The sequence below is a fragment of the Hydra vulgaris genome, chromosome 12 (genome assembly GCF_038396675.1).
Source record: "Hydra vulgaris chromosome 12, alternate assembly HydraT2T_AEP".
Lineage (NCBI taxonomy): Eukaryota > Metazoa > Cnidaria > Hydrozoa > Anthoathecata > Hydridae > Hydra > Hydra vulgaris.
In genome coordinates, this window is record NC_088931.1 from 38,778,986 (window position 1) to 38,804,393 (window position 25,408).

The 25,408-nt window shown below is 27.8% G+C and overlaps 1 protein-coding gene across 1 annotated transcript in view; it reads right to left on the bottom strand.

Annotated features, from left to right (window-relative positions):
* The window catches only part of LOC136088710 (platelet glycoprotein 4-like), a 64,392-nt gene extending 42,047 nt beyond the window's left edge, over positions 1 to 22,345 (bottom strand). The window contains exons 1-5 of the mRNA XM_065813162.1: positions 22,034 to 22,345; positions 11,473 to 11,633; positions 2,881 to 3,025; positions 2,556 to 2,798; positions 2,317 to 2,420 (exon numbers count right to left, since the gene is read on the bottom strand). Of these exons, the coding sequence (XP_065669234.1) occupies positions 2,317 to 2,420; positions 2,556 to 2,798; positions 2,881 to 3,025; positions 11,473 to 11,633; positions 22,034 to 22,174 (794 nt within the window). The 5' untranslated portion in view covers positions 22,175 to 22,345. The remainder of the gene's footprint in view (positions 1 to 2,316; positions 2,421 to 2,555; positions 2,799 to 2,880; positions 3,026 to 11,472; positions 11,634 to 22,033) is intronic.
* Between the last annotated feature and the right edge of the window lie 3,063 nt (positions 22,346 to 25,408).

A 25,408-nucleotide genomic window follows, 5' to 3' on the forward strand; every position in this document is an offset into this window, starting at 1 on the left:
AATACTTTTAAAAGAGTTTACTGTAGGTAGATCAATTATGTCATGCGCTAATTTATTTCAACAGTTTGCAACACAGTTATTTAAAAAAAATTTTTTTCAGAAAGGTCATCTTTAATTAATTATATGCTGAGTTTGATGAAAAAGCATAAACGCACCAACATTTTTAACTTGGTTTTAAACAACTTTCAAAATTCTTTAACAGCAGAACTTTGTGACAAGAAATGACGGTTATATTATAGTTTTAAATAATTTATTTCTTAAGTAATTTATTAAAGAAATAAATTATTTTAAACTATAATTCTTTCGTAATATAAATAAAGCAAGTTATTTTCTATGCACATCACCAAGTAAATTTTTTATGCCTCATCAATAAAAACAATTTTTTTACTTTTTTTTAACTAAAATCTCATTATGATTTTTTTGTCTTTTGTCTTCTAATGCCCCTAACATCTTAATGCCTGAGGCAAGTATATCCTTTTTGCCCCTCCCTCTCGGTGGTCAGTGGTCTGTACATGATTTTTTCTTAATTAAAACATTTTCAAAATTGTGCACTAATACTAAATAAATAAATAAAACTAAATAAATTAATATATACTTATTCTTACATAAAATAAGTATATTAATTTTTAAATAATTATTCTTATAAACTTATATATTTTTATATTATCAAGGAAAAAAATAAGTATTCAATTAAAATTTAGCGCCTTCGAAGCCTTGGCACCTGGGTGAAAATTACCCATTGTACCCACTTTCCGCAGTGCCTGGCTCTGTACATATAAATAAAGCAACGAATATACAAAGGAAACATTGTGTACAATTTTTCCTTTGTATGTACTTCTTTTTTTTTATAACTCTTTGCTTTGTTTTATATACAATAAGGAAATATTGCTTTACATATAACTATTTGTTGAAGTTATAGAGCTGTGCTAAAATTCACTAAAAACTTATTGGTTTTGTAAATTCTTTAAACTTTATTTAAGATAAAACCTGTCTGTATGAGTTCTTAGTTTTCTTGACTCAAATTAGAGAAATTTAAAAAACATTTTACTTTCAATAGCTAAAATACATAACATAATAATTATTAAAATACATAACATAATAATTATTGGCAATATAATTATATTGGCAATATAATTATTGGGTCAAAAATTAGATTTTTGGTTTTACTTTAACAAACTTTATTTAAAAATGTATTTGCCTTTCACCCCACTATTTCAGAATTTGTAAAATATTTGCTATATCTAATATTGATTACATCTGATATATATATATATATATATATATATATATATATATATATATATATATATATATATATATATATATATATATATATATATATAATTATGTAAATACTTTTGTAGCTTCTTCAAATTTAATTTTATATAAAAACCTGTCTACAAATCAAAAAAACCTGTCTACAAATCAAAAAAACCTGTCTACAAAACCTGTTCAAATTTAATTTCATATAAAAACCTTTTTTTTTTTTTGTGTGTGTAAAGGTCACTGTTTTTTTTTTTTTTTTTTTGTAGTACTTGGGATTATATTTTAACTATACAAATGACTAACAACTTGTTGACTTTATACTTTAAGTTATTTTATACTACAACAATTGTTTTGTTTTTAGTAAAATCAGAATTTTAGTATTATAAATGTGAATACAAAAATTACATAATTATATTAAAGTTATAATAGAATTAACCAAAAAAAGATATTTTCCTATTATTTAAAACACAGATATGCAGTGCATAGATTTTTTTCCTCTGAAATCCTTATAGATCTTTATTTGTCAGTTTTTTATCAAATAAGTTGTGAATAAATAAATGAACACCTAGTGTGAAAACCCAAAGAAAATGTTCGTCTAAGGAACTTTTATTTCAATAAACAATGCTTGTTGTGTATATATTCTTGTAACATTAATGTTACAAGCATATGCTTGTAACAATAGCGTATGCTTGTAACAAGTATAAAATCAAATTTTGTATTTCATAAGTAATTTATTTATTGAATAAACAGATAGCTCACACAAAAACAGAAAACTTTTGTAAAAAGCTTTTTAGAGGAGCAGCTGGCATGGCTTGCCATTTTCATTTTAGGACAGCTTTTTCCCACTCTCTCACACTTATTGACTCCTGCCAAGGCCTGTGTCTGTATTATAAATGAGTTTTTAGTTTTCCTGAGTTAATAAGAGAAATTTATAAAACATTACTCTTATTAGCTAAAGTAATTAAATAATAATATAATTATTGATATTTAAATAAATAGGCATAGATGTTTGGTTTTACTTCAACAAACTTTGTATAAAAACGTATTTACCTTTTACCTCGCCATTTAAGAATTTGTAAAATATTTGCTATATCTGATTTCCCATTCGCCACAGTTAAGTTACCTATATACATTGCTTCCTCACTACTATTCCGCTAAAAAAAAAACTATTAAAAATTAATGTAAAAGAACATATGTATAATCAACTAACAACTTAACAAAGATAAAAATATAATATAAAACAAAAAAAATACAAAAATATACTTTTTCTTTAATAACAGTGTTCTTACCTGCATCATCACAAATGGACTAATTTTTGGCATCTTAATTTTCAGCAGCTTTAATATAGCAGCAATTTTTTCTACATCACTTAAAAACTTATCTGTATAACCCCACAATAACTGTTGCACAGTTATTTTTTTGAACAAGGTTACATCTTCAAGGCTGAAAATTTCATTGGCAGTTATGGCAAACAAGTCATATAAAATGCTATCTGGCTTAATTGATGATTTTTTCACCAAACTAAGCATTACCTAGTATAAAACAATTCAGCGTTATCAATAAATCCTTGGAAAAAGAAAGTTTTAAAATGAAAAAAATAGATAAATATGTTACTGCTGCTGCTAAACTTGGTGTATAGATTATATCATTTTCATTACACTCTTTGCATGAAGTTTCTTTTTCAAATACATAAGAATAGTTTTGCAGATATGTAAAGGTATATTCATCAGAACTAAGAACACTTTTAAGGCGTTGATTTCTAAAAATCAATATTTATTAGGACAAAAAAAAAGATAAAATAATTTATTGTTTATTACTTTTATAATTTTATATATTTAATGTAAAAAATATTCTTAGATATTCTGGTATATACATTACCATGTATGAAAATTATAATTAAAGCTAGTAAAACTATAAAAGATCTTTTGTACTGTGTGAGAGACCAACAGTGTGTATCAACAATAAATTATGTTTAGTATTTTATTAATTATTTATTTTTAATTAAAAATCACTATTTATAATAAAATATATATAATAAAAGCCCATCAATTACCAACTCTTTCACCAGCTTTAAAACAAGTAATAAATCAAGATATAGTAAAAACCATTATTAATCAACAAAATTTTAAAAATATTGCAAATTGCTAATGACCAGAATCATGACAGTTATTAAGTCCTAATAATAAACTTGTTTTTTAAATACTTTCTAATAACTAAACTTCAATGTTGTTGAAGTATCATGTTCTACTTATTTATCTACTTATATATAACTATACTGTTGATACAAATTTGTGCATTAGTTAAATATATATGCTTCATTTAAAACTGATAACAACTTTAACTTAATTAAGTTGATACTAATGTGATATTATTATAATATTTTTGGGTTTAAGTTGTACCTAGACTCTAGCCACTGCAATTTTTGCAATGCATCCTCATTTGACATCAATTGAATTAGTAATTTATTACTCGATGGTGATAATAGGAAATAAATGACAGAACAGCACCATTTTAAAATACTTTTGAATTAATTCATTGTATTATAACAATTTTTTATTGCTTGAAAATATTTCAAATTTTTTATTGGTTTTCTTAATTGATTTATAAAAATTATTAATTTTAAACTAAATATCCAAATGTGCCTAAGGTACCAGTAATTGCCAATGTGCCAGTAATTGACCATTTAGAAGAAAAGTCGTTAAAATAAGCACTACTATGGTAGATTGATTTTAGTGGGAAACACATTAAAAATACTCTCCTACCATTTGGTTGTACATATTTTGGTTGTACAACGCAACAAACACTTGACAGCTTGGAGCAAAGATGGCTTACAGTCAATGTTAATGAGCTATGTCATGTCTGTTTTTAAAAATTTTCTTCCACTATTTGCTAAGGAGAAGCAGCAAATGAAGTTAATTATAAAAGTAAGTACCATTTATTTTCTTATTACATGATTTCATTTTGAAATAGGTATGCTTGATATTCATTAAAAGTTATTTATTATCTGTTTACTACTATCTGTAGTCAATTATGAGAGTAGTGATATATTGGATAAGAAAATTTGAATAACTTAGTAATTGACCAGGGTGATCATTTATTACATTATTCCTTTGTTTAATCTAACTCATCATAACACACGTTTCATGTTTTTATAGCAAACTACACTTATTTTTATATTCTTAACATATAAGGTTAGGTTTATCTAATAGATGATCAGGTGGTCAAATACTAGAACAATGATGTGTCAACTTCTAAATCCATTTTTTTTTTTTTGGAATAGTTTAACATTCATTATGCCTGCCATAAAAGGTAAAAATTCGAAAATACTCAGAGAATTGAAGGAAGCCATCTAAAATGTAAGAAATAATAATACACAAGTCCGGATAGCAGCTAAAGGCATGGTCTACCAAGAATTACTCTAAAAAATTAATTGGAAGGCAAGTCATTCATTGAAAAAAAAAAGAGACCTCAAACTGGTCCAAAAAATGGCCGAAGCAGGATTCCCAGTAACTGTAAAACAACTTCAAGATAGTGCGCAATGGTTAGTGATTGACCTTACAGCAGTGTACCCTCCGTTTTTTTCCCAGTCGCCCTGCGGTTTAATTTATTCAAAGCCATGCACTTTGTCTTCAAAGAGCAAATTTTTAAAGTTTGCTAGCGAAAAAGCTATAAAAACAAAACAAAATAATAAACTTACGACTACAAAAGTAATAAAACTCTAGTCATTAACTGCATTACAAAAGTAATAAAACTATAATAGTGTTATTACTTTTATAAAGTACTTATATCTTTTAAAGTTCATTCTTTTTTCAAACAACATTACTAATTCCAAACTTTTTTCAAAGTAGATAAACATCTAGAAAAAATAAAGTAGATATTCAAATATTATTAAAAACTTCAGGAAATTTTACAAATACACTTAAACAACTTTATAAAAATGTACTTTATAGAAAAGTTTAGCATTATGAAAATCATTACTAATAGTCCGTAAAAATGCACAATAATTTTAAAATCAACTAATTTACCCTAAAAAACTAAAAAGTTTTTATTAGGGTAAAGTGACCAAATTCAAGCCAGTGACCAAATTCCAGCCACATTTTAAATTTAATATGTCTGTCTTGGTTTCTCCTTTGTGTTTATAAATGTGACTTTTTTGAGACTGTTATGAACTCAGCCAATGAAAAAAAACATTGTTTTAGTTGGTGGGTGTTTATAATAGAAGAAACATCATAACAAATATTTATCTAAAAAAAGTACTACTTTAGGTTTGAAATATCATGTAAGCATCCAGTTTGAAGCTCATAAACATTAAATATTAATTACTTAACAAAATGTTAAATCTTTTAAAATATAAATATATTTCTTAAAAAGGCAAATAGCGTCATAATTATGCTGAGTCATTTCTATAGGTTGTATTTCTGAATTAAATGCACCTGGTAGAAAGCCAAATCCGAAATAATAATAAAAATCCGCCCAGGTATAAACCTTATACCGGCCAAGGTCAAAATTAGGTTCACGAGTGTCTAAAAGTAACTCATACTTGTAAGATATTTATATTATTAGATTTTATTCTTTTGATACAAGTACTTTATGTTACATGTATGTCCTAAAAGTTATCAATCTTAAATATATACATTTATTTAGTTAAATATTTATATAATATTCTTAAAATATGAGGATGATGACTTAAAAATAAACAAAAGTCTAAATAATTGAAAGATATCATATTGTTTCATGTAGATTATTGCTTATAAATGAAATTATTTGAAAAAATAATCTTTAATTGAAAATTTTAATAATTTATGATATAAACTTTTCATTTTAGAATGGCTGCTAATAAAAAAATATATTCATAAGAAACAATGTCATCCAACTCGAGGTAAATATGTGAAATATAAAAAGTAAGTGTTACTTGAAGCTACAGTGTTATTAGTTCACCTAAAATGTCTGTTAGAGCTGCTGCTAAATTTTTTAAAGTACCCCAAGAAACTTTGTAGAGCAGGATAAAAGTTACTCAATTTTTCAGACAACAGAGCTAGGATGGGCATTGGTTTGGGAAAAAAACAATTCATGGTATATACTGGCAAGCTTGCCAAAAAATATGGATATTTTTTTAAAAATGGCAAACCATCTAATAAATGGTGGCAACTACTTATAAATTGACATAACAAAAAAGTAACTTTTCGACAACCAGAATCAACATCATCAGTTCGTCATTAATGCATGAATCAATAAATTTACTGCGGCTGTGGCGCAGTGGCTAGAGCGCTTTCTTTATAAGCAGGAGATCCAGGTTCATAACGAGCTTTGGACATATTTTCGCATCACGGTAAGGAAGGAGGCATGAACTTCCTGGTTAAATGCACTTCCGCGGTGCTGTGTGACAAGACCGTGAGGACTTTTTGGAGCACCTATAAAAATAAAAAATTTAAAAAAAAAAATAAAGGTGGGAAATTATTTTACTGCAAAAAAAAAATAAGTCATTAAAGACTGTCAGCCTGAAGTAATATGAGACAGGGCTGCAGCTAGACTTAAAGGCACACAAAATTGTTGCTGCAAAAGGTACTAAATATTTACAAATGAGAACAAGTGGAAATCGAGAAATGATTACTTTAATTGTTTGTGTGAATGCAGCAGGAAGAGCCTTACCACCTCATGGGATTCCAAAAGACAGTAAAATCCCTTCAAAGTTTTCAAGTTCTAGATGCCCCTGAAGGAACCAACTGGAGTCCAAGTGAATCTGGATGGACTAAACAAGGGATTGCAAAACTATGGTTTGAGCTTACATTTTTAAAAAACATTGGACCACAACGTCCACAAGTTTTAATTTTGGATGGCCAAATTCCCACAATATCGTAGAGTTAATAGATATGGCCATACAAAACCGAATTAAAACTGTTGAATTACCTGCTCATACAAGCAATTGGCTTCAACCTTGCGATCGAACTGTATTTAAGCTATTTAAAGTTTCATATAATAAAGCAGCCCAAGATATGATGTCTAATCACCCTGGGGTTGTAATAAACAAGGCCAATTTTACAGGACTTTTAACCTGGAATAAAAGTACAACAAAAGCTAATATTGAATCTGGCTTAAAATCATGTGGATTTTTTCCATATATTCCTTTGATTATTCCGGCTGAAGCTCACTTGCCAAACTATGTGTATTCTGAAGACATGTTTGTGACTAATCTCTTTGATCAAATTAAAACAATTGATAATACAATAACAATTGAGCAGATTAATCAAACAACAAATAGCACAAAAGTACCAGATATTGAGTTAGAACAGCATCTAATTACCAACCCAAGATTTGCTAAAGCAAATGATCATGACTATTTAGCTGAACCAATAACCGTAGTAGAAATTTCAGAACATAGCAGTGATGGTTTAGTGGAACTAAGTATGAAAACTATAGAACTAAAAGCTGCAAGTAATAAAGCTGCATTTACTAGTAAGTTTCAAGACAGCTTTAGGATTACGTCTGACTCTGAAATTGAACAGCCTATTAATCAGCATGAAATTGATTTTACAGTTTCAACTCCTTTAGCTTCTGATTTTGTAAAAACTAGATCTCTTGCCCAAAATTTACCTTTTAAAAATTCATCTTATCCAGGAGATGGAGATAATGATATTTTGCCATATTCAGATCCAAATTTTACAAAGTGCAAAATTCAGACAAGTTTTTTGTGCTTACTTTTAATGAAGCATATGAGTCACAATTAAAGCAAATGCAAAAAAAAGCTCAAAGTGAAACCGAAAAAGAAATGCGTAAATTGAAAAGACTACAAGACTTAAGAATAAAGGAAGCAAAGGTATTGTCAAAATGTAATCCTAGAAAAAAACCGTTGCTATAAAAACGAACCAATTAAAGTATAAAAAAAACTGTGCAATTTGATTATATTGTTATCAATTTTTGTTCTTAGTGTTAAAATAAGTCTTTTGCACAGCTCACTTAATTCTTTTTGTTTTTTAATGTGAATATTATATTCTAAGCAAATCTTTTAAAATAGTAGTATAGACTATTACATTAACATTAATTATTACATTGACATTAATTATCCTGATTTACACATAACAGGTTCTTATTTAAAATATTAAACCTAGTTTTGTGTTTGGTTTTATTTGCATTAAAAAAATTTACTTTTATTTGTTACCAATATATATACGTTTTTTTGTTCTTGCTCATAGACAAGGTGGTGCAACTCCTGAAAACATATATTATTTTTAAGGTTTAGGCATCTTTATTAAGTTCAGGCAAGTTTAATTATTGATGAATGCTTAGTATTAAGTTAAGCAATCATTTTCTAACTGATGTTTAAGAACATGTTCATTTTAACTTAAACTAAATAAACTTTAAGTCCAATTTTGCTAAAACTCTTTTACTTAAAGTTTATTTGTCAACCGGCTAAATTTGCAGGATTAAAAATATTAATTTTCAATATTTAGTAATACAATTAATCTTTAAATATTTTAAATGCCAACCCATACAAGTATTGGTAAAAAGCTAGTTTTTTATATTGGCTGTAATTAGGTTGATTCCACATTTGCCTGGCTGAAATTTGTTCATACTTGCTGTATTTTGGTCTAATTTATATACTTTTTGTTATCGTTGTTTTTTTAAACAATTTTCGTTTATAATAATTTCTGTAATTATATCCTAAATGCTGAAAGATTTATCTTTCTAGAAATGCATAATTTTCATATATCCCTTTTTGCTAATGTGCCTGTAGAGTTGACAAATAAAATAACATAAAGAGTTATATTATTTACTTTAAGCTGTAGCCTTAAAGTAAATAATATAACTCTTTCTGTTATTTTATTTGTCAATGGACATATTTCCCATTTAAGTATGCAAGCAAACCAGTTTTGCAATAAAAATGGGATTCTTTTGGTGGCTTTATATTCTAATGCAACGCACATTTTACAGCCTAAGGATGTTGCAGTGTTTTGCACATTAAAAGAGAATTGGTAGCAACTTGTTCATGAGTGGCGCAGCAGTCATTTAGATAAACCCATCTTGAAGAAAAAAGATTTTGCTAAACTGCTAAAAGAAATAGCGGATAAGCATGTTACTCATTCTGTGTTGGTCAGTTGGACAGTTTCCACAAGTATGGACTCTATCCCTGGGATCCAACCGTACCGAGGGTTCCGGCCCAGGAAAAAACGTTCTATAGAATTTCTATAAACTTTTGAAACATATGGTCTATAGAAATTTTATAGAATCTCTTTTAACTTCTATAAAAATTCTTATAGAATTTTTTTTTCTACTTTTTTACTATAGAAAAAAATAGTTTTATAGCAATTTCTTTAGAAATTAATAGACATTCTATAGAAATATCTATAAAAATTATATAGAACTTTTGTAGGCCATATGTTTCAAAAGTTTATAGAAATTCTATAGAACTTATTTTTCTGGGAGAACATAAAACTAACATTACTGTGCAGTATGCTGTGCCAAGTGACAATATACATTCACATTTGAAATATATTAAGCAGGGAATGCAATTTTCAAACAAGAGTATAGGAAAAGAAAAATTGGAATTATTTGAGCAATCTACAATTGATTGGGAATGGGATCTTTCTGACAGATCACTTTTCCTATTGTGAAAAAAAACTGATCGCAGGACCATCACATGTAGTGTTCCTCATAGTTGAAGGCAATAAAGATATCACAATCGCAGGATCATCAAATGTACTCCAATAGTTGAAAGAAATGAAGATATTGCAATCGTTGGACAGTCAAGTATATCATGCCCATTTAAAAAATATAGGTTCAATTGCTAACATGAAATCATGCTTTAAAAAAACAGCTACTAAAACATGAAAAAATTTGTAAAACATTGCTTAACAGTATGTTAGAAGATAGTATGATTAGTTATTAGAACTATTAAGACTATATAATTGGTAAATATTGAATATTGTTTGACAAGTGATGCAGAAGTTATCGGACAAACCCGAATTTAATTATTTTAGCATAATAATTCCCTTTTGTGATTTTATGCGTAGGCATAAACGTTCTATAAAATATAAACTTTATTATTTGAAACACAATTACTTAAAACGAGGTTAAATGTAGCTGAATGAGAATCTTTTTGAAAGCGACTCAAAATGTTTTTTGTAAATAAACTTAATATATAAATAAAAGAAATCAAAACCATTTTGAAAAGAAAGGATTTGCTCGAGATACAATATAGAATAACCTAAAAAGACTTGAAACTGTTCAATTCTTTTCTGATAGAAAATACCCTGGTTGTCCAACATCCTGGACTAGAGAAAAGAAAACCGGGTCAGTCTGAGAAAAGTAGGCTTTGAATTCTGTGTAAATCAATCGACAATTGGTTGTTAGTTAAAAAAATGAATATTAAATTTAGAAAACGTGAAAAGACTCCAAAATACACTATAGAACAATAATTAAAGGCAAAAAAAACAAAGCAGGAAATTTGTTAACCAATTCTATACCGCAAAATCGCTTCTGGTCATCGATACAAAAAATACTTTTGTTTTGCAGGGGACAACATGCTTGGAAAATCTAGATACTACACAAACAACAAAAAAACATGTTTTATAGGAAAAGAGAAATTTCCGAAAAAATTATTAATGTGGATAGCCATATCTGACAGTGGTATATCCGAGCTATTGTTTCACACTTTCAAGGTTGTAGCAATTAATTTATCGATCTATTTTGATGAATGTTTAGAAAAACGACTTCTTCCATTCATTCACAAGTATCATGGAGACTTTTTATTTTGGCCATTTATTTTGGCCAGATTTAGCAAGTTTTTCATTATTTTAAAAATTCTCTAAATTGGATGAACCAATATGTCTATTACTTTGATAAAGAATTCAATCCCCCAAATGTGCCTCAAGCACAACCAATTGAAAACTTTTGGGGACGTTTGGCACAGAAGGTTTACGAGAGAGATTGGCAAGCTTCAACAGAGCAAGTTTTGATTGACCGAATTAAATTAAAACTACAAGAAATCAATTTAAATTTTTTACATTCGCTTATAAAAGGAGCAAAATTAAGATCAACAGCAGATAGTGGTGTTTTTTCATTTAAAAATTACATGTTTTTATTGAAGAGAATACATTATTAAATAAATATATAATAATTTTTTTTTTTGCATTTATAGGTGTTGACGTTTTTATTTTGCCTGATAACTTACACATCACCTGTTATATTGTATTATGATTTTATGAATACCTATACGAATATGGCCCCAACTGCTGAATTTTAGGTTTTGCGCCATGTAAAATATCATCAACATTGGTATAATTAAATATGTAAAAGTGCATAACAGGAGATAATCCATCAATACCAGCCCAACTTTTGTATGCAGCATTTCCATTCACAAGTATGAGGTTCTAAAGGGTATAAAAAGTATGCTAATAAAGGTTAATAATTTATTTCCTTAAACTATGGTTACAATATTTTTAGTAATTGGAAGGTTGCAAAAATTCGACTTATCGTTTTGATTAGTTTTAAAATGCACAAATGCACGAAACACAATAGTCAGCACAAATATAGATATAGGAATTGTGGCAACTCTTATTAGGTGTTAGAGACAAGTAACTCTCATACAACTTAAATACAACTCTTAAATAGGACACTTGGGTATGTTTGTGCTTATATTAAATAAGAATGCTTTGCAAAATGTTGCATTAGAGGCTGGAAACAACTAAAACTTGTGTTCCCAACCCTAATGTGAGGGCAATTATTTACTGAGTTTTTCTATTTTAAATCATTCAATGAATCAAATTTTGAAATAAAAACTAACATTTTAGGGAAATTTACAAAAGTATAAATACTAATATAAAGTAAATACCTGAATAAACAACATGCCAATATAAATAATAATAAAAATAGTAATTGTAATAAGAAATTATATCAATAGTTGAATTATTATATAAATTATAATAATAATGATTTATGTAATAATTACTGATTACAGTGATAAAAATTATTATAACGGTAATCAAAGGATCACAAATGGATAAATATAATAAAGAATTTCAATATTTGATTAAGTTTGTTTAACAAGTGAATAAAAAGCTTGATTTTAAAGTCAGAAATCAAACTAAATGTATACTCTTGGACAGAATTTAAATTTCATCTAATAATGTTAAAAAGTGATGATCATGTAAACTTTATAAATCCCTCACTTTAGTCAACTGGAGTAACTTCAAATTACAGTGTATCTCCGGACAGGGCATTTCTCATTTTTCTTCTGTGTTTTTTTTCATGATGCCGTGAAACTACATATATTAACTAAATTTAAAAAAATTGTATGGAACAAGTTCTAAAGAAAATCTCAAAAAAGCAACAGAAGATAATAGTAAAGACATAAGCATTCGTAAAGATGCAGTTAAAAATAAAGTTATAAAATCAACCTTGCAAAAAATTGTTAGCAGTTGAAATACTCATTGTCCAAGGGCTTAAATCTGTTGCAAAATGGTTTTTTTATTGGAAGATTAGAAGTTAGAACGATGGCTTTTGATTTTCTCAAAAATTGTAATGGTTCAAACAGTTATAAAGTAAAGATATCTGGAGATGACTGAATAAATTATTTCATGAAATAAAACCATATTTTTGGCAGAAACGCTTCTAATATTAAACAATTAAGGTCAAAGTTAGGAGTTAAAATTATAACTATTTTTTTAAGGAGTTAGAAAAAACTAATCAATCACTCCGTAATATTCCACCTTCAAACATATTTAACTTCGATAAGATTAATCTTTCAGATCCTGAAAAAAGGTTTGTAAAAGTTCGAAGAGGAAGACAGTGTGTGGAAAATGTTCAAGAACATAGCAAAACTTCAATATTAGTTATGTGGTGTGGCTCTGCTTCTGGAGTAATACAACCACCTACGGTAGTTTATAGACATTTGTAAAATTTGGGTGACAGGAGGGCCGCATGGAACAGCCTACAGTTGCACAAAATCTGATATACAAAATATAATATCCAAACGTTTGAAAAGTTGTTTAAGTGCTTTTTCCAAAACATTCAACATTTGAATGGACCGAAACTTGTTTTAGGAGATAACTTCTACTAAAACAAGTTTCGGAGCCTCTCAATTTAATACAGACGTTATTGAATTAACAAAGGAGCACTATGTTTTCTTTGTTATGTTACCACCTAATGCCACACATTTAATGCAGCCATTAGATGTATCTGTCTACGCTCCAATGAAGCCATGTTTTAAACATGTACTAAGCGAGTGGAGGAAACAAAGCAGGAAATCTGGAAGTTGTCATAAATAATATTTTACAGCTCTATTAAAAGTTTAACTATAAGGTTGGAAGACACTGTGTGTCAGAATTTGATACCTGGATTTCATACATGTGTTCTATATTCAATTAACCGTATAAAGATTTATAAAAAAATTCCTGAGTAACATGTAGAATCCATTTTCCATCAACATCGACAGAATCCATTTTAAACAATTCAGTCACAACTTTGTTCATGTCTTATCATGATGCATATGAAATGAAAAAATGCGGAGGCAATAAGTTGAATAATTCATCAGGGACAGTTTTAAATGTCATTGAAGATATTAAAGCTTATCATTGTTTTGTTTGTGGAAAAGAAGACGATGACAAAATCGTTGTAATCAGTGAATTAGAAGAAGAGAAAGTTTTAGTCAATTGGACTAGCTGTGAATGTTGTGGTCATTGGTATCATTCAAAATGTTTGGAAAATACCACGTCCACTAATTGCATTGTATGCCCAAAAAAATAATTTACCTTGTACTTTTTATTAAAGACAAAATAATTTGTGTATTAAATACTTTACAGTATTCAGTAACTAAACATAACAAGATTGATTGAAACAAGAAAAAAAAATTGAAAACAAGAAAAAAAAACCAAATCATTCTTCATTATTAATTTTTATGTATAACTTATACATAACAATTATACAATTATATTTAAAATTTTAAAAGTTGAATTTTCAATATCTGAGAGTTTAACATGTATCTTTTTATGGCATAAAGCTGTTTCATTAAGTAATAGTTTTATTCCAAATAATAACAGCTAAATAAGAACATCATTGATGAACTATTTTGAATTAACTTTTACTAAAAGTTCGTCGTCAATGATGTTCTTATTTTGCTGTTGTTATTTGGAATAAAACTGTTTATCTGGTTATATATATATATATATATATATATATATATATATATATATATATATATATATTATATATATATATATATATATATATATATATATATATATATATATATATATATATATATATATATATATATATATATATATATATATATATATATAATTCGACTTACCACTTTTGTGAAAATCCACAAACCAATCCTAATTGGTTTATGAAATTGGTCTGAATTCTGCTTTTCACTTATTGTACCGCCAATTTATCTGCTTCAACTCTGGTCTTCCATTTTCTAGTTTCTATTTTGTATCCAATATGCAGAATTAGCTTTAAAAAGTTTATCTAACCGTATAGGCTGGATAAACTTTTATCTTAACTTTAAATTATTGGTGCTAAGTTCAACACTCTCTTTAAGTTATTCATGTTTTTTGGTAGACAAACCACACACTTTACAACATTGTGTTAAATTTGTCATAGTTGATAAAATTATCTGAATTTTTCCATCTTTCAAGGTCAGCTCATTGAACATTTATTTATTTCATAGAAAAAAATATTGTTTGTAATAATACACTTTTCTATTTAAGTATTGATTTTTTTTTCTTTGACCTTTTTGGTTTCTTTTTTAAAAAAAAAATCTTAGTGGTCGACAATATGCAGTTGATGATGGCTTTTCGTTTCTCTGCAATACAACGTTTTTATTATTATAAAGTCCACTGAGTTTTTATAGTACTATGCTATTAACAAACAAGCACTCTTCATTTGTTAGACTTTGTTTACTGTTTTTATTTTAACACACCTGTTTGTAAACGTTTGTTAAGCCTTGCATCTAAATATCAGTTTAGTTTCTAAAGCAGTATGATTAGCACAGGAGCTTGTACATCACACAGCCTTTCAAGAGTGTGTTTTAGAACCTCTGTTAGCGGTTTGTGTGCTGAATAATCATCTACTTTGAAGATCTTATACATTATGTAAAGGAATTATGTTGCAGCTTTTGTTTTCAGCACCATTTCCCACTGTGCAACCTGAGAATTAAAATATTTTTTTATACATACATGTTTTATGTTTTCGTATGAGAGAATAAAGAAAAAATATATTTTATTACGCATTTCTACGATAGCAATGCTATTCATAATCTAATGAATAATTTCTAAAATCTTTTTTTTTTTCCTTTATACAATTATAAAAAGTATAAGTTGAACTTCAACTTTCTTTAAAATTTCAAAACTTTTTTTTATTGAATAAAATTTCATAACTTTATGAAAAAATTTTTTGGCGGAGCTCAACTTTTGTTTTCCATGAAGCTCGTTCACTATGGGATGGACACAGAAAAATCCGATCACCTTCAAATTAAAATTATTCTAATTCCATAAATGCTTGTATTTTAAACTTTTTTTTTAACTATACGTTATTTTTATCTTTAATTGTGTTGGTAAATTTTTGATTCCAAATCAATGAGTTGCAAAACATAACGGAAACAAATCGAGGTGCGTGAAAAAAAGGAGAACTTTTTTTTGAAAAAATTTGTCGCCTTTTATTTCGCATGATCACTAAACATATAATTAAGTTTGAGACTACTCAAAGCTTCCAAACTCGTAAGTTGAAAAAGGTAAGCTTTCCAAAACCTAAAAAGGTGAAGTCGATTCTCAACAGCAAGAAATCCAGATCAGTCACACTGTAATATCCGTGTTCGCCATAATACACATATGCCTCGTGTTATTATCATACTTAAAATAAATGTGGCGGTATGCGCGCTTTAAACTTTATGTTGTATTTGATTCTTAATCTAGCACTATCCTTAGAATATAACATGGTACCAGAAGTAAACCTGTATTTAATTTAAAATGGAACAACTTAGACCATTAGAGGCCATGAATTTAATAAGCAATGTTTCAGAAAACTGGCGAAAATTGAAGCAGAGATGAAATCTTTATAAAATAGCTTCAGGAGTCAATGATAAAAATGAAGATATTCAATGTGCCATTTTCCTTCATATGATTGGCGAAGACGCTTTAAGAGTATACGATACATTCATTTTCACAATCGAAGAAAATGATAAATTAACACCTTTAGTTCAAAAGTTTGAATGTTATTTCAGCCCAAAAAAAAACATAACTTATGAACGTTATTTATTCAATACACTTGTGTGCAAGACAGCAGACTATTTACTGACTTCTTGATTGATTTACGAAATAAAGCTAAAACATACGAGTTTGGAACCCTCGAAGAAAGTCTAATACGTGACAGAATAGTCTGTGGTATCAACTTTAAAGCTGCCAGAGAACGACTACTTCGAGACACTGAGCTCACTCTAGAAAAAACAATAAATTTTATGAGAGCATATGAAGCATCGAAAACGCAACTAAAAGCACTCAAAAATACAATCCAGGCAGGTTCTATAAACAAACATGGAAACAAAACTAAATTTAACTCCCTAAAGATTGATAGACCTTTACAAAAATCTTGCTACTACTGTGGATCACAACATACTACCTCGTCTTGCCCAGCATATGGCCTAAAGTGCACAGCATGTGGAAAACTAAACCATTTTGCTAGAGTGTGCCAATCCAAACTAATCGCTTTAATTCTAATTGTATTGACCAAGTTGATCAAAAGGAAGTCAACCTTAACGTTGCAGAGTTATAAACTCATCATGTTGCAGCATCGATGGAATGCACTGACGATTTAACCACAAATATTACAGTCAGCAACAAAAATATAACATTTATATTAGATACTGGAGCCCAATGCAACGTCATTCCATACAACGTCTACAACTCTATTCCTGGAAAGCCTCCTCTCAAAAAAACAATAACTAGACTAAAATCATATGGTGGAAACAGTATTCCTGTACTAGGAACTTGCAATCTGACTGTTAAAAAGAATAACATTTCACGAGTGTGCCAATTTTTTGTTGTATCTCTTTCTGATGTAAAACCACTTCTTGGTCTAAGTTCCTGCAAATCTCTTGAAATACTAAACATTAACGATGTTGAAATTGATATAGTTAACATTTTTAAACATTATGGTGACGTTTTTACCGACCTTGGTGTAGTTAAAGGAAACTATCATATCGCAGTTGCTAAAAATGCAATCCCAGTCATTCATGCACCAAGGAAATTACCAATGACTGTCCTACCTAAACTTAATAGCACACTTATCCGTCTTGTAAAAGCCTCAGTTATCTCAAAGATTTCTAAACCTACACCTTGGGTACACTCAATGGTCATCGTAGAAAAAAAAGATGGATCCTTAAGATTATGCATTGATCCGAAAGAACTAAACAAGTCTGTTTTAAGACAATACAAAACCACTCCATCTACAGAAGAAATCTCTAGCAAACTTTGTGGCAACAAAGTTTTTACTGTCATAGACATGGCTGATTGCTATTGACATATAAAACTAGATGAACCTTCTTCAGAGCTATGCACATTTAACACTCCTTATGGTCGATACAAATTCAACCGCATGCCATTCGGCATATCATGCGCATCGGATGCTGCACAAGAGATGATTGAAATTAACTTTAGTGATATTCCTAATGTTCTGGCTATCCACAATGACTTGATCATTGCAGCTAAAACAGATGCAGAGCATTATAAAATTTTTAAACAAATTCTACAACGAGCTCGTGAGAGAAACATTAGATTCAACCTAAAAAAAATACAATTTCGAGTACCTGAAGTCAAGTATCTCGGGAATATAATCAGTCATGAAGGAATAAGAATTGATCCTGATAAAACCAAAGCCATATCTGCATACCCATTGCCTGCATGTCAAGCAGATTTGCAACGGCTCTTAGGAATGGTCAACTATCTGCGACAATTCATTCCAAATATGTCGGAGTTAACAGCTCCCCTCCGCCAGCTGCTTGAAAAAGACATACTCTGGTCATGGAACCATGAACATACCAGTGCTATGGAAAAAATTAAGCAGGTTCTTTCATCTTCTCCTGTACTCTCATTCTTCGACACATCAAAAGATGTCCAGATTCAGGTAGACGCATCTGCACACGGATTAGGAGCCTGTATTATGCAAGAAGGTCACCCGATCATCTATACAACTCGTAGTTTAACTCTGGCAGAATAGAGATATGCCCAGATAGAGAAAGAACTTTTAGCAATCGGTTTTGCTTGTGAACGTTTCAACCAATATACCTATGGGCGACAGGTCTCTATAGAAAGTGATCACAAGCCTCTTGAATACATTTTACACAAGCCGCTGTCAGAAGCACCACCTCGCATACAAAGACTTCTGATAAGACTCCAAAAATATTAAATAGTAGTAAAATATGTTTCAGAAAAAGATCTACACATTGCTGACTCTTTATCACGTGCCCAACTCAACAATTTTGAAGAGGATGATAGCCTAAATGAGGACTGCAACGTTATGGTCCACACTTTAGTTCAGAATCTGCCAATATCAACAGATAGACTAAAGCAATTACAGCACGACACTAAACTTGACCCTGTGCTCTCTCAAATAACAAACTATATAACTTATGGTTGGCCCCGAAGCCGACAAATACTTTGCAGTGAAGAAAAGAAATGTTGGCCCATCAGAAACAACTAACACCTAGCAGAGGGAATAATTCTCAAAGAAAATAAAATAGTCATACCAACTGCTATGAGATCCCTCATATAAAGACATCTTTTTAAAAAAAAAATTTATGGAAGGAAGATGTAATATCCGTGTTCGGCATAATACACATGCCTCGTGTTATTATCATTAGTTAAAATAAATGTGGCGATTGCACGCTTTAAACTTTATGTTGTATTTGATTCTTAGAATATTACAACAGAGAGATCTTAATCGCTTGCTTCTTTTTCACCAAAAAAACACAGTAAAACCAATAAAAGTTAATCAAAAATTATTTTTAATTTTACATTGCCAATTTACCCAATTAATACAAAACTTATTATAGGATTAAAATTACCTGGGCAAAATGAAAACCCACAAATAATAGATTTTACAAAAGCTTTTACCATTATGACGTTCTTTTACTTTACTAATTGAAAATCACTAACCGAAGTATTATTTTTGAGATTTATGATTGTAAATATTTGTTCTTAAATTTCGCCTGAACTATTTCTTTAACCCTTTGATTTTATCACTGATTATTAGGGAAAACTTTTTAATTTAGCTCAAGGAAACTTTGAACTAATTGGTTGTATTACTGCAACATCATGCTAAACAGTAAGTTACAAGACAAATTTGTGTTATTAATTCCATTTTTAATTCCATTACATTAAACAAAAAACTATATAACCATCAGCAATATAGTCAGGGCCGTCCCCAAGAGATTTTAATGGGGTAGTGACCTACAAAAAATGACGCAAAAAGCATTAAGCTGAATGTGCAGAAGCATTTTTAGAAGAACTTGCTAAACACGAATAAGAATACAAACACTGTGTTCTGGAAAGAGTAGTTGTTGTTATTTGCGCTTTAGCAGAACGTGTTTTGGCATTCAACGGAGATAAAATGAGTTAAGCTGAATTGAAAATGGAACAATTTTAGGTTTCTTGCTGTTTTTTAATTAATTCACTTCTTGCCCAATGAATAGTTTTGCAGAAAATGTGGTGGACAACCATCCTTTATGTCTAAGACAAGTTGTGAAGATGTTTTTCAATTAATTGCAGAATAAGTCAGGCAAGTTATTTTAGATGATTTAGCGACTGCTGGTTATTTTTGCTTTCTGTTAATTAAAATTCGTACAACTCCCACATAGATCAATTAAAGGTAATTGTTCGTTATGTATCACCAACCAGTGGATACCCTGGGGAGAGATTTTTGAATTTTTAAAAAAATAAAAGTTAAACTGGAGAAAATTTTGCTTATGTAATGTCGGACTTTTTTAGAAATGATTGCAAAATTGATTTTTCAAAATGCAGAGGACAATCATTAAATAATGCTGCCAACATTCCAGGCCGTTATATGTGTATGCTACAAAAAATTTTATAACACAAAATGTATCCACTTTTTATATATTATGCAGGTCACAAATTAAATCTGGTTGGTTGTGCTGCTGTTACCTCTGTCTGGGGGCAGTTAACTTTTTTTTTATAGTTCAGAAAATATACTTTTTTTTAACGACAACCCATCGCTAGTAGTTTTAGAAGCATTTTTTGATAAGAAAAACTATGCTTTTATTTTAGAGAAAACTCTAGATATAGAGGACTTTTTTTAGAAATAGACGATTGTGCCCCTCCACTTCGAAACCCGAGTCGTCGGCCATGGTGAAAAGAGCATTTTAGCATTATTTGAAAGTTATTGTAAATTTTTTAAACTTTGTAATTTGCTTATAATTTCTTCATAATTTGAGATAAGCACGAATATGTGCTAACTTGGCTGTTTGATTTGATTAAAAGTTATTAGTTTTTTAAATATTTAGAACAATAATATTTAGAACAGGTTAATATTTGCGCGTTCTCTTTTATGAAATATCTCCCTAAAGTCACAAGATTATTTATTAATATTAGATTTTCTCTCGTAATTTTTTAACAGCTCTCATTTTATAATTGATTATTTTATTACTAGTACTTTAGTTTGAGTTGTTTTATTGCTATTATTTACTTTGTACATGTCCGCTTTACTCCTCAGTGGGCACGAGACGTAAAAAAGACGTCTTTTAAACGTCTTTTTAACTTTTGGGTGTCTTTTGAACGTTGAAAAGATGTCTTTTTAAGGTCCTGTGCCCACTGGGTTATTGCAACCTTATACTGATGACTATATATATATATATATATATATATATATATATATATATATATATATATATATATATATATATATATATATATATATATATATATATATATATATATATATATATATATATAGTATGACGTCATATATAAGTATTTATATATATATCTTATACTGATGACTTAGGTGAGCAGTCTGACGTCATACTGAAATGTACTGAAGTATGACGTCATGTATGTACTGAATACGATGTATGTACTGAAGCCCCCAGCAGCAGGCTGGGGGCTTCAATACATACATCGACTAACAAATAGCCTGACTTGCAGCGGAGTGCTACTACATCGACTAAGGGTTTCATATGGGCCAGCATACTTTTCATTCATTATTTTTTGTTTTTTTCTTCTTTTTTTCAAAATGCTGTACGGACATTGTGTATTGGACACTAAACCCTTTCCTTATGCAAACACTCTTTTATGTTAGCAAACTAGGATTTTTAGTCACAAAATTAACTATTCTATCCATTAGCAAAATTACGAACAACAGACGCTAATGGTTTTATTTTTTTAATTTTTTATTATTGTTATTTATTATTTTTACGCGCTTTAGTTCGTTATTTACACTTTCCTTGTAAAAGTGGGTATTAATGGACGATCCCTAATTAATAGCAAAAATAATGATAATAGAAACCAGTACTTTTTAACGACTGCAAAGCTATTTAATGAATGTTACGTTACTTAAAATGTTAAAAATATTGGCAAATATTAGCTTTTTAATAGGATTTTTTAATTTTTAAAAATAAAATAAAATTAGATAAAAATCTGAGCTTTATTTCAAAAATTAGAGAAATTGTGCCGCAAATTTCCGTATATTTTATTTAAGTTTGTAATTATGTTTTATGATTTGCTATATTTTTAACGAGCTAAAGTTATTTGAATACCTTGTAAAGGTTCTTTTTGAAGATGTCATCTAGTATTTTTATTGAAAAAAATCCAGAAGTTGTTAAAAGCAAACCAAGTATTGCTGTTACGTACACAAAACAATCTTTTCCTCTGCACTTGATAAATTTAATGTTACACATCGTTGTTTATACCGTTAGAATTTTGTTTTTTTAATTTGAGATGCAAGTACTAAAGCAAGTTATATAACATAGATTATTCGTTAAATTTCATAATCTTATAATATTACAAACCATCAGGAAGCTATTTGTTTTGTTTATAATCAATAAGTGTCAAGTTGGGTGCAGACAACTAAAAATAAAATAAAAATGTTAAATGTTAATAAAAATAAAAATAAAATAAAAATGTTAAATGTTAAAAAATTAAAATGAAATAAAAAATGTCTAATACAATTAATTCGAGTTTTTTTTAAAAAATGATTTAAAGAATTATATATAAACTAATAATAAAAATTTTTTGTACTTATAAAAAATAATTAAATATTCTGCTAGTTTAAAACTACATTATTTATTTCTATACATTATTTCACCACCCGTAATTTATTTTTTTCTTGTTAAATAAAGATAATACTGAATTACGTATTTTTTTTAAATGACGCATTCATTTAGCAAAATATCTTCTTAATAACATATACGGTAAAAAGTTAAAAATAGTTTGTGATCTTAATAGTATTAAAAGAATTATTAATATTTAAATAATAAAAAAATGTCTACGAAGATTTTTTTTCAGGAAGGCATTTAGATCTTCTACAAATAAAAACGTTTACAAATAAAATGTTTTATGATTGTGAGTTTTTCTAATTTTTTTAATTTTAAAACGTAAAGATTTACTGAGGAACTTACTTCTCCAAGAAATTTATTTTTTACATTTTTAGTGAAAGGGATATGTTCTACGAAATCGTACACCCAGATCAAGGGTGCCACAAGTCAAAAATTATGGATATTGAGTTATGAATATCATTTGATAGTATGTTATGTGTTGTACATGGTGACAAAATACCACAAGTCTAAAACGAATGTTTGCAAAATGACAGATACAAATGGCACTATTAGTTGAAAAAAATATTAAAAACTTAAAATTTCAACTCTGATTTTCTCACCCACTGTTCAATCTAGAACTCAATTTCCACATTCTTTATAACATTCAAACTTGAGTTACATGAAAACTTTTATTTATGTTTATCTCAATCCGGTTTTTATTCACACTCTTTACTTTGTTATTTTTTATTTATATATATAAATATATATATATATATATATATATATATATATATATATATATATATATGTATATATATATATATATATATATATATATATATATATATATATATTTATATATATATGTATACGTATATATATACATATATATATATATATATATATATATATATATATATATATATATATATATATATATATACATATATATATATATATATATATATATATGTACATACATATATATATATATATATATATATACATATATATATATATATATATATATATATATATATATATACATATATATATATATATATATATATATATATATATATATATATATATATATATATATATATATATATATATATATATATATTAAGTTAATATTTTTGTATTTATAAGATTAATAGGTGATTTAATAGTATTTTATAATATAATTTTATAATATACAATATAATTTTGTAATATACAAGAAAGTTATTTAATGGTTTGACAAGTTTATAAAAATAAGTCTGCTATTGATAACTCTCTTAATTCTGCTATTGTTTATAATTACAGCTCAATTAAAAATTAAACGTTTCTCAAAACTAAAAAATTAAATTCTTTTTAACTTTATTTTTTAAGAAACATTTCTTGTCTTTTTATTATATTTCTTAAACTGCCCCAATGTCGTCCAAAACTACCATCCTCTTTTTGGGTAGTTTTGGACAATGAGTAGCTCCGTTTTAAGAAAGAAAAAAGCAACCATAACTTATTTTAAAGAAGCTCAGTTTTGCTTTTTTTAAAAGAAATAATAACTTTATTATCTTTTTTAACGAAATTTCAACTTTTTGTCAAATAGTACAAAAGCTATACCTTTTTAAAAAAGCGTCCTACTTTACCTCTTTCTTCCCTAAGGCATAACAGTAATGCTTAAAAAATTTATGAAAATAATAAAAAAATTTATGAAAATAATAAAAAAATTTATGAAAATAATAAAAAAATTTATGAAAATAATAAAAAAATTTATGAAAATAATAAAAAAATTTATGAAAATAATAAAAAAATTTATGAAAATAATAAAAAAATTTATGAAAATAATAAAAAAATTTATGAAAATAATAAATTTTTTTTTGAAAATTAAGATGTTATTTCCAATAATCTTTTAATAATTTTTAATTCATCATTAGTTTAAAATTACAAAAGATTGTATCTGTTTTTCATTTTTGAATTTGCTTCGAAAGTCTTGGAATAGCAGCATTGATTGCCTGAAGCTTTAGCATAATAGTTACAGTTGATATTACTGTGAGCAAGTAAATCTTCGGGTCTGCAAAGTTTCTAGAGTTTCCTTTTTCCGAATTAGACCTATGACAATTTAGACCAAACTGCAAATTAGTCAATCAGACAAGTTTGCATGACAATCGAACATTAACCCAAACTGCAAACTTTTAAATAGATTAAAAATACTTTTAATAAGTGTTAAAGTTAAACGTGTTAATAAAATAAAGGGAATGTTCTGTTAATACACATAAAAGGTGGAGTTAAAGACCGAATCGCAATATTAAAAATGATGCAGTCATTTAATATAACAGTTGCGACGCAGTGATCTATAATTAGTTACAATATATAATAAAAAGAAAAACATCCCTTGAATATAGATTACTTGACCATCGATTTTAGTTTTGGCAAAAAAGGTTTAGGAATTCTATTATAAGTCTTCTATTCGAGGAAAATTTATGAATCTCTAAAATGGTTAACGTTTATTTAGAAAACTTTGGACAAATAGTCACTATAACCAACCTCTAAAAAATCTCAATAGTTTGATTATGTCCAACAACCACCAAACAAAAGAAAATTATTTAAATCTCAAATAACTTGATAAGTAAAATTCAAACAGTTTTATATAACTCAATTTTAAATATTAAAAGTTTCAATAAAACAAACAAAACGTTTTAACAGTTCTCGGTGACAAGACCTAAATGTCTTTTTCGAGTTCCCGCGTTTTTTATTTTTTAACGATATATCTTTATTTGTAGTTTTTTTTAAATAATTATACTAATTAAAGTATATAAGGTTAGAATTTCTTCCATCTCTGGCATCAGATATTATTTTTTTCTAATTTTATATAGTTGTCCTGCGCATCCAACT